A 10,948-nucleotide genomic window follows, 5' to 3' on the forward strand; every position below is an offset into this window, starting at 1 on the left:
CCTTGAACAAGTCACTTTCCTTGCTCTGGATGCACAATTTATTCTTTCCAAACCGTCCTCAAATTGACCTCTAAGGTACTTTCTGGTTCTGAACCTGTGATCTAGCTAATGGAATTCCCAATCATTTTGAAAAATTAAAAATGATAGAAGTTGAAACTGATGCACACAATTTATTGTAGCTATTTTCCTTCAGAATCCAGAAATTCTTATCCATTAAGAGTTCAATAAAAGGGTCATTTTTTTTTAATCATAAAAAAAAAAAAACAACTCCAAAGTAAAGGGCTGGAAACCCCCCCCCCCCATGTTGGGAAGGATTGAAGGCAAAAGGAAAAGGGGAGGACAGAGGACGGGATGGAGAGAGAAGGTCCTGGAAACAAAGAGCTTCAGCTTGGCCGCACTTCCAGGGGTGGTGGAGGATCTGGGGCTGGAGTGAGGAGGGGTGTGGGAGGGTGTCCTAAACAGTCGCAACGGAGCGGCAACACTGGACTCGGTGCTTCTCCACTGCAAAGGATTTCCCTCGCTGTGTGAGTGTGGAGAAGACAATTCCTTCTCTGGGCCTCCATTTTTCTTCTCTGGAAAATGGGGAAGAGTTGAATGTACATGGCCTCTGAGGACCTTTTCAAACAAAAAACACAGTGAGCTCAGACTAGAGGATGGATCTGTTATGGGTCTTCTCCTTGCTCCCCAACACCAATCTGCGACTCTCTCTGTCTCTGTCAGTCTCGTTCCTCTCTCTGTTTCTCTTTCTCTCCTCTGTCTCTATGAGTTTCTCTCTCTCTCTCTCTCTCTCTCTCTCTCTCTCTCTCTCTCTCTCTCTCTGTCTGTCTCTCTCTGTCGTTTGATTGTGTGTTCTTTTGGGGGTTCTTAGGAGCCGGACATAAAGGCCGACCAGAGTTCACAATTGCAGGGCAAAATCGGGGACCAGCAGCGGCTCCAGATCTCGAAGATCTTCCCGCACGCTCCGTCGGGGCTGTTCAGGACTTTCCCCAGCTCGAGCTGTCTTTGCCTGGGATCGCACGGCTGCCGCAGACTTCTGCGCTTCCCCCGATTCTCCAGGCTACCCCACCTCCCCGAACCCCCGCCCCTCACAACCCCGCGGCCCCAAGGAGGGGTGAGGGGGGATTCTGCTCTCAAGCCCAGCGGAGGGGAAATCAGCATGCTGGAAGGGGGGGGGGGAGGAGGAGGGACGGGGAGGAGAGACGAGGAGGAGAGGGGAGGGGAGGGGGCAGGAAAGGGAAGTGCCAGAGCCACCCCCACCCGGCCCTCGCGATTTCTCTTTCACACACCCCCTTCCCTCCCCCCCGCACCCGCCGCCGCCACTCTCCTCAGAGCAGCCTCTTGACCGGCCGCGTTCCGGCCAGTCTCGCTGCTGCCTCCCTGCCTCCCCGGCCGCCCGGACAGCCCTCCCAGCCCCTATCCCCGCTGGCCTCCCGGTTAGTCTTCTCTGCCCCCGTCCCCGCTGGCCGCCGTCTCTCCGCCTCCCCGGCAGCCCCAGCACCTGCGCCCGGGGCCCCGCGCCTCGAGCTAGCCGACCGGGGGGCACGGGCTCCCCTTGCCTCTCCGGGCTCGGCTCAGCCCAAACCCGAGCCCGAGCCGGAGCTCGTCCGGCGCCGGGAGACTGCGGTAGGCACGCTCGGAGCCGCCGCCACTCATCGGAGAACCGGCAGCCCGGGAAGGACCGCCACGACGACCCGGGAGGAGGGTCCCGACGAGGCGCCGGTGACCGCGGCCACCAAGGGGTCGCCGACTCGTGGCCGCAGCCGGTCCGGGTTGCCGGCGGGCCGCCGGCCGCACGGCCGCTGACCCGGGCTGCGCAGGCCAGCCTAGCCCAGCCCACTGCCCTCCGGGCCGGCCCCCGGCCCTCCCCTCCCTTCCTCCCCTGCCGTCTGAACCCTCCCCTCCCTCAGTCCAGCCCAGTCCACTCCACGTCGCGCAGCGGGCAGAGCGAGCGAGCGAAGCTCACCCCGAAGATGCTGCGGTCACGTTGTGGGATCGTCCGGGCCGTGCTGCTCCTGCTCTCCTGCCTCAGCGTTCCAGGTAAGGCGAGCGCCCGCACCTGTCCTCCGGGCCTGCCCTCTTGGGCTTCTCCCCTTCGGGGCCCCGGCGTGGGTGGACGCCAAGTGCTTCTGACAAGTGGAACAACTGGGACGGGGGTGGGGGTGCGGGGCGGGCGGCCACGCTTTGGGGCTCCCGATTGGCCAGCTGCCAGCCACCTGAACCTCGCGGCGAGGCTCCGCCGACAACTGGGGAGAAGAAGCCGTCGGGGCGGGAGACGGCCCGGGGCTGCTTAGGGAGAGTGCGGGGGGTCTCCCCGAGCTGGGAGTTAGTGGCGGGTTCGTGGGAGTGGGATTTTGGTTTTTGGGGTGTGTGTGTGTGTGAGGGGGGGGTCTCTGACACTCCTCCACCAGTTTCCTTTCCGTGCCCCCGATGTGCAACGTCCCCCATCCGGTACCATCCCTCCCCTCCCCCCCTTAGGAAACCCTCCTTTCAGTCCCAAACTGATCCATTCACTTGTATCGAGACGGACGCTCTGAATTCAAGTCCCAACGACTTCCTCGCTGAGCCTCAGTTGTCAGCAGCGGCTTCCAAGATCTCTTCTAGCTCGGATACTTAGTTTCATTTGTGGCCCGCGTCTTTCCGGGAGTCGCGTCCCTCCTATTCTGTAGTCTAGACAATCTGGGGGGCTTTTCCCCCTACCTTGAATGCCTGTGAGCGCACGGGGGCTGTGTTGTTTCCGGGCCCTCCTGGTGGGTCCCCAGTGAACTAGGAAAGGTCCGACTTGAAACTCGGTTCCTTTTGAGGAGCCGATCGGGGCGGCCAAGACATCCCGGTCTTCTTGAAGACCAGCCTTTTCTTGGCCCTTGTGAAGGAGGGAGGCGAAGGCCGAGAGGGCAGGGAGAGTCCGACTTAAATATGGCGCCTTTATGGAGGCAACTATTGAAAATATTTTGTCATTTTGATTGTTGGATATTTTCAGCCCTAACATGTTTCCAATTAAACTTAAAAAAAAAAAAATCCCGCTACCCCTCAGCCAGTTGAATTTGCTCCCAGAGCCAAGGCAGGTGCAGAAGAAGCATCGGGCCGCTAGGAGGCGCCAGCTGCCGCCAACTTCCCGAAGCAGCCTGGTGGAACGCCAGCTCTCCAGGGGCCGGACTAGCAGCACCTGAGGCCTCCCCCTCATTCCCCCCCCCCACCTGTGGCTGCTCTTGCCAGCTCCGCAGCTGTCACCCTGACCTGGAATTGGAGGCCAGAGACGTCAATCAAAGTCCTCCTGGATTCCAGGGTGAACAAACTAAGGCTTCAGTTCGTGAGCGCCCCCTTTCCACACTCCCCTCCATCTTTAGTCCATGAAATCCCACCCTATCCTGAGAAGGCACGTGCGTTTGAGCCCTTCCTCGCCCGTCTTTGATCTCTCCAATCTGGCCTGGGGGCGCCGGGATCTTAGAACTTGGAGGCCGGGGGAGGCGGGGGAGGGGGGAGGACCTGAAAACCCAGAATTCAGAGAGAGAGAGAAGGCATGAAATAGCAACTGGGAGAAGCTTCAGATCATCCCCTCGTTTTACAGATGAAGAAACTGAGGCCTAGAGAGAGAAAAGGGGCTTGCCCAAAGTCACATAACTAGCTCAGCTAGGAAAAAGGCAGTTAGGGAGTGTTTATTAACTAATTACTGTGAGGCTGGGTACTGGGCTAGGAAGAGAAAGGCAGGAACTCAGTCTTTGGCCTCAAGAAACTCAGGCCAGGACTACACCTCTTCAGCCTGGGGAGCTTTCATAGCCTCCAAAGGTAGAGACCTCTAAAGGCCAAAGCTAAGACAGCCTTGAGCCAGCTCCCTTGAGAAGTTTAGAGTGGCATCCATTAGAGGAATAGATAGTTACTGATCTTCTGTTTCCTTCTTTCCTCCCTCCGTTCTCTTCTCTTCTCCTCCTTCTCCTCATTCCCACTCTGGTCCTTGGCTTCTCCCCTCCCTCTCCCCTTTCTACTCCTTGGTTTCTCCCTCTCCCCTTCCCTTCTGCCCTGTGTTCCCCCTCCTTCCCCTCCCTGTTTCCTCCACCCTTTCCCCTCCTTCCCTTCCATTTTCCTCCTCCCTGTCTTTGCTTTCTCCCTTCCCCCTTCCCCACCACCCTCACTCTCTCCCCCTCCTGCCTGATCCCTTCCCTCCCTGCCCTTTCTCTAATTTTTGTGGTTTCTCTGTTCCAAAATATTCTTTTCTGCTCTTGATCCGGGTGTGAGGGGCCACCGTGCTTTTTTCATTGGCTTAGTCACCTGTTCTCCTTCTTAGGCCTTTCCTAGGCCAACTGTAGGGCCGCGGGGGTTATTGATCGGAGGTCATATGATCCTTCATCTGGAGCTGGAAGGGAGCTTAAAGGCCAACTGGTCTAACCTCATTTTCCAGAGGAAGGAAACGAGCATTTATATAGCACCTCCAATGTACCAAGGAAGGGCAAAGGGGCAAAGGAACCCGTTATGTATCAAGTATTGTGCCAAGAACTTTACGAGTGCTATCTCATTTGACCCTCACAGCGACCCTTCAAGGTAGGTGCCATTAAGACTTCTATTTTACAAATGAAAAAACTGAGGCCTACAGAAGTGAGGTGGCTTGCTCAGAGTCTCATAGCTGGTCCGAATTTGGACTCCGAGTCATCCCAGGGATTACTGGAAGGCTTGCCCAAGGTCACAGGCCTTCCTCCATCCAGTCCAGTAGCCGATTCATTTCAGGATGCGGCCTGGTGACTTATACGGAGCCCAGTCCTAATATGTCTCTTGGGGCTGTCTGTATAATGGATGGGGCCTGGAAGATAGGAATACCTTATTTCTCATTCACACTGGACAGTGAGCTCAGCGGTCAGGCCCCAGGAAAGCAGCGAAGCCCTCTAAGTTTGCATTTCCGGTCTGGTTTCGGCCACCAGCATTTGTTGATAATAAAACATAATTTTGCGACCCTCACGTTCACTTAAAAGATCCCATATGGGGTCACGAACCACAGGTTAATTGATCTCTGAGATCTTGAACATTCTGAGATCCTTCCTCTGCCAGGGACCGATCTCATTAAATTCAGAGAGGATTAGAACTGGATAGAACTTTGGAAATCATTGAGATAGACTCTTTTTTACAGATCACGAAAGTGAGTCCTAGAGTGGTCAAATTGGAAGGGGCCTTAGGAATAATCTAATCTAATCTCTTGATGTTACAGGTAAGGAAATGAAAGTTCAGTCAGCTGATCTGGTATGGTTAAGCCCATCTTTCTCCTTCTTATGATTTGGGGTCCGGGGGGAGGAGCCAGGAGAAGTTGGACCATTGCTGGTCAGTGCCAGGTAGGAGGCCAAAAGATGAGCGGGAGAGCAGGGATGGCAAGCGGAATTTCTGGGTCATGTCCATGATTCCTTGCCTTCTGTCTAATGAGGGATGGGGTGGTGGTGACTTCAAATGTCTCGGAGCTTAGAACAGCCTTTCCAACTCTTCAATCCAGGCTGCTGATTTGATAGAGGGACGGAGACCTAGATGGGTTGAAGGGGCTTGTCCAGGCTTCACCTCCTTGTCCTTTAACTCTAAATTCCAGGCTCTCATGTTGCTTGGTGATGTGCTGAAAGGGAATTACTTTGCCAAGTATACTCAGGACCAACCGAGTCTGGAATTTTCCTTCCTCAACTCCTAGCTCAGCTACTCCAAGAGCTGCACAGCTGCCTGCTCGCCAACTCCCCAGGTCTCATACCCCGACTCCATTGTTCTTTCCACTAGCCTCCAGCTACTACCACAGAGAAGGGATCTGAGAGGAGGGATCTCCTTTGGGAGAACCCAGAGACCCTGTGATTGCAGGAGCCAGGGAGATATGAGTTGTTTCCACCTCATTCACTTACTAGCTGTGTATTTTAGGCAAGCCATTTATCTTCTCTGATCCTAACATGGGAATAATCAATTTTGGGGGAAAATTTAAATTAAAAAAAATTTTATAACAACTTTTTATTTTTAAAAATACATGCAAAGGTAGTTTTCAACATTAACCCTTACAGAACTTTGTGTTCCCAATTATTCTCCTTCCCTCCTTTCCCACGTCCCCTAGGCAGCAAGTAATCCATAGGTTCAACCTGTGCAATTCTTCTAAACATATTTCCAGATTTGTCATGCCAAGCAAGAAAAATTAGATCAAAAGGGGGAAAAATGAGAAAGAAAAAAAACAAGCAAACAAACAACTACAAAAAAGTAAGGATACTATGTTTTCATTCCCATTCATAGTTCTCTCTCTGGATGTAAATGGCTCTTTCCATCACAAGTGTATTAGAGTTGTCTTGCATCACCTCATTGTGCAAAAGAGCTCTGTCCATCCCAGTTGATCATCATATACTTTTGTTATTGCGGTGTAAGATGTTCTCTTGGTTTTGCTCACTTCACTCAGCATCATTTCATGTCTTTCCAATCTCTTCTGAAATCAGCCCCGCTCATCATTTCTTATAGAACAATATTATTCCATTACATTCATGTACCATCACTTATTCAACCATTCCCCAACTGATAAGCATCCACTCAGTTTCCAGCTCCTCGCAGCTACAAAAAGGGCTGCTATAAACATTGTTGCACACGTAGCTCCTTTTCCCTTTTTATGATCTCTTTGGACTCCAGAGCCAATAGAGACACTGCTGGATCAGAGGGTGTGACAGTTTTATAGCAATTTGACCATCATTCCAAATTGTTCTCCAGAATGATTGCATCAGTTCACAATTCCACCAACGATGCATTAGTGTTCCAGTTTTCCCACATCCCCTCTGGTATTTATCTCTATCTTTTCCTATCTGAGAGATGGGAAGGGGTACGGGATATTCATTTCTTATAATACCTGCCTCATGGCACTATTCTAAAGTTCAAATTAAATAATAAATATAGGGAGCCAGAAAGTCCTATATTAAATAGGTTGATATTGTTCTCTGGGGTTCGAGTTTTTGATTTGATTTTTCTTTCTGATTTGTGGAGCTCAGCCAGAGTTTGGGCATCCAGATTCCTTTTTGGAAAAACACTAGCTAGATGCTATACATGTCTTAGGCAAGTGTTTGATCTTTTGTTCTTTTCTCTTGTCACATGACTATGCAAATACTGTTCCCTTCCCTCTTTCCTCTCCCCCTACCAAAAGAGCTATCGTGAATATTTTTGTAAATATAGGACTCTCTTCTGGCATTTACTTCCTTGGAGCATATGCCCGGTAGTAAGGATTGCTGGGTCAATAGATAAGTGTCCTTGTTTAATTCCAAATGGATTCCTGGAATACTTGGACCGCTTGGTAGCTCCCCAGTGGTGTGTTAGCATTCCTGTCTTCCTGTAGTCCCTCCACTGTTGCCTAATTTTGTCTTTTATCATCTTTGTCAATTAGATGGATTTGAGGTGAAGCTTTTGAGTTGTTTTAATTTATATATTTTTTATTACTAGTGATTTGGAGCATTTTTCATATAGTTGTTGATCATTTGCATTTTTCTTTTGAAAAAAAATTTTTTTTTTTACCAATAGCTCTTAGTGTTATACATATACACATATGCACATATACATGTGTACACACGCGGATACATATATGTATGTATACGTGTGTGTGTAATTTGATGATTTCTGTTGCTGCCCATTTCCCCTGGGAGTGTTCTGTTCCCATTTTGGGAGAGCTCTCACTTTTGGAACTTTTTCTTACATTTCGCCTAATTTTGCTTCTCTGCAGCATTCTCTCCTTACTCCTGGTTCTGTCCCCTGAATCTTCTTTTCTCTTCAAAAAATACTCCTCAGTTTCCTCATATTCCTTGAACCTCATATGGCTCAAAGGGATTGTGGTCTTAACCTCTCCTTAATCTTTTCCTTTTCCCCAACATAGTTAAAAGGTCCCAAACACCCTTTCTGCTTTCCCAGCAGCTTCTTTTTAATCTTCACCTTCCTGATATTTTCCTTACAGGATCATGCTGCAGTTGTATAATCATCCTCTGTTACTTGCCCTTATTTCCATTTTCTGCACGTCTCAATTACAGTTAGTTCCATATACCTCCATTGCCATCTTTTTAGACAACTCCTTTTCCTCCTCAATTGGGCAGCTAGGTGGCACTGCAGTGGTTAGAGCGCCAGGCCTGGAGTCAGAAGACCTAAGTCCAAATCCAGCTTCAGACACTTATTAGCTGTGTTACCCTAAGCAAGTCACTTCACCCTGTTTGCCTCAGTTTCCTCATCTGTAAAATGCGCACTGAGAAAATGGCAAGCCACTCCAATATCTTTGCAAAGAAAATCTCAAATGGGGTCATGGAGGGTCAGACATGACAAATGACTGAAGAGCAATAAAAAAACTTCCTCTTTATCAGAAGTGATTATCTTTGTATCATAAGAATTCCATTCTTGGGAATTCTCATCCTCGGCTTCACCTGTAGCATTTGAGGCCTTGGGATCTTACCTGTTCTTTCTCTGAATCCCAGGAAATGTGTTTTTGTTTTAAATGTCCCATTGGCACACCTTAAAAAATATCACAGACACTTTGCAATTTCCAATGGCTTTCCTTCTCCCTCTCCGATAGAACTCTTTCTTGTAACAAAAGTCCAGTCGAACGAAACAAGACAACGACCGTGTTTATTCCATGTAAGGAAATCTATGCCTGATTTGATAGCCCTAGGCTACCATCTCTTTCCTGCTGAAGCTATTTGCTCACTGAATCACCAGTGTTGTGTTGTATTTTTACATTATCGTGACCGGGGTATAAGTCGTTCTCCAAGTTCTGATCACTTCACCCTCCGTCGTATCATATGAGACTTCCATTTTCCCCCAATTTATTCACATTAATTCTTTTTCCCGAGGCAATTGGGGTTAAGTGACTTGCCCAGGTCACACAGCTAGTCAGTGTGAAGTGTGTGAAGCTGGATTTGAACTTAGGTCCTTCTGACTCCAGGACCACCGTGTCATCTAGCTGCCCCCACATTCTCTCTCTCTCTGCACATGTACTTTTAAAAAACATGTGCAATTCTTTTCAACATTTCCATTATTTGTCATCTTGTGTGAGAAAAATCAGATCCAAAGGGGGAAAATGGGAAAGAAGAAAAAAAGAAGCAAACAACAACAAAGAATAAAAATATTTGGCTTTGATCCATATTCAGTCTCCCTAGTTCTCTCTCTACATGTGCTTCTTATCCCAAGTATATTGAAATTTCCTTGAACTGCCTCATTGCTCAAAAGAGCCAAGTCCATCGCAGTTGATCATCTTATAATCTTGTTACTACATACAATGTTCTCTTGGTTCTAATCACCTCACTCGGCATCAGTTCATATTAATCTTTCCAGGCTTTTCTGAAAAGAGTCTGCTCATCATTTCTTATAGAACAATAATATTCCATTCTATTCATATACCATCATCCCCAGCTCATGGGCATCCACTCAATTTCCAGTTCTTTGCCACTATAAAAAGAGCTGCTATAAACGCTTTTGCACAAACCCCCATTCGTTCTTAACATGTTATAATATTCAATTATAAGGAAAAGCTGTGACTCTTAGTTAAGACCCAGCTTCTATCGTCTTTGTACCCACGGAGCTGACATATCTAGAGTCCATTCCCCATGGTACTGGTGAAGACCACTGGGAACAAAAGAAAACTCAAAAATGAAGACTTTCTGTGTATTCTGTTTACTCAGGCAATTTATTGCTCTTTATCACTTTGTCTTCTACCTCTAGCCTTCTGGGAAGATCTTTCCCTGTTTCTAAAAAAGCAATACCGATCAGCTCTGGTTAAGAGAGGAAGTGATAATAACATGCCTTATGTAGTTACTGTGAATGGAATTTCTCTCGTTACCACAGATAAGTTTCTGCATCCTAAGCAGAGATAAGAATAAGCCTTCCCATCCTACACGGGCCATCCTTATTTCAGCCAATCGTTGACCTAGAATCCCTGGACACCAGAGAGTTGAACCAACCTTAATGTGCATCAGAGAGGGGATCTTTAGGGTATCAGAAAAAACCCCACAATTCGTGAAGCATGTTGGGGGTCGCTGGTCATCCTAACCTTTGGTGGTGCTGCTGACCCAGGGTGATCAGCCATGGGGTTTTCCTCTTTTTCCCCCTCCTGGTCCTGTTGATCTGGGCCGTGTGGCTCAGAAAGCTGGTAGAGTCCCAACTAGAGGTATATACTCGAGCCACATACTGCTTCATCTCTAACCTTCCTGAGATTTGACCGGTTACTAAGCTCATTAGGACACTTAGGTTCTAGGCATATGGCGTCTTTGTGTTCTCCCTTGGGCTTGGTGATTCATTTATCTTTCTCATGTATTAAGAGCATTGATAGCAACCTCAACTAGAAACACAGACTACTAATATGTAGCAAGGCTTTGGGCCGCACGGTGACTTAGAAAACCACCAATTCATATTAGCAGTGGCGGATTAGATTTTTCTTTATTTTGTTAAACATTTCCCAATGCCATTTGAATCTGGTTCAGCTGGAATTTTTGCCAGGAATTTGACACGTCTTATTTACAGGATTTGTGTATTTCAATGCAGGAAGAAATTGGAATAGGAAAATCCATTCAGTTTTCTTTTCTTTTTCTTTTTTTTGTTATTTTTATTTAGGCCCCAGAGTAACCGGGACTCATTTGGGAAAAGGATTAAGGTGGATCACTTGGGATTCTCAGTCCAGCAACTAGCAGCTCCCTTATGGTGCAAAGAGTCAAGGACTTTGTGGTCACTCTTCTTTTTGAAAGATGAAATGAGCAGCTAAGCGACCCAAGACCTGATTGCTTGCTCTGCTTGGTGGGAGTGGGAGGGGGGAGGAAAGGGACACACAGAGAGACAGAAACACAGAGAGAAAGGGACAAAGAGACAGAAATAAGGAGAGAAAAGGGAGAGAGGGACACAGAAAGACAAACTGAAGCAGAGAATCGGGATAATTGAGGTTCACCCGTAATTACTGTATTACGCCTTTCCTTTTCTGCCAGGCTTATCGTTTATTTCCTATTTTTGT

The 10,948-nt window shown here is 48.3% G+C and overlaps 1 protein-coding gene across 1 annotated transcript in view; it reads left to right on the forward strand.

Annotated features, from left to right (window-relative positions):
* Positions 1–1,793: 1,793 nt before the first annotated feature.
* The window catches only part of LOC127543051 (vascular endothelial growth factor receptor kdr-like), a 194,835-nt gene continuing 185,680 nt past the window's right edge, over positions 1,794–10,948 (forward strand). The window contains exon 1 of the mRNA XM_051969017.1: positions 1,794–2,037. Within this exon, the coding sequence (XP_051824977.1) occupies positions 1,971–2,037 (67 nt within the window). The 5' untranslated portion in view covers positions 1,794–1,970. The remainder of the gene's footprint in view (positions 2,038–10,948) is intronic.

This window comes from Antechinus flavipes, chromosome X (genome assembly GCF_016432865.1).
Source record: "Antechinus flavipes isolate AdamAnt ecotype Samford, QLD, Australia chromosome X, AdamAnt_v2, whole genome shotgun sequence".
NCBI lineage: Eukaryota > Metazoa > Chordata > Mammalia > Dasyuromorphia > Dasyuridae > Antechinus > Antechinus flavipes.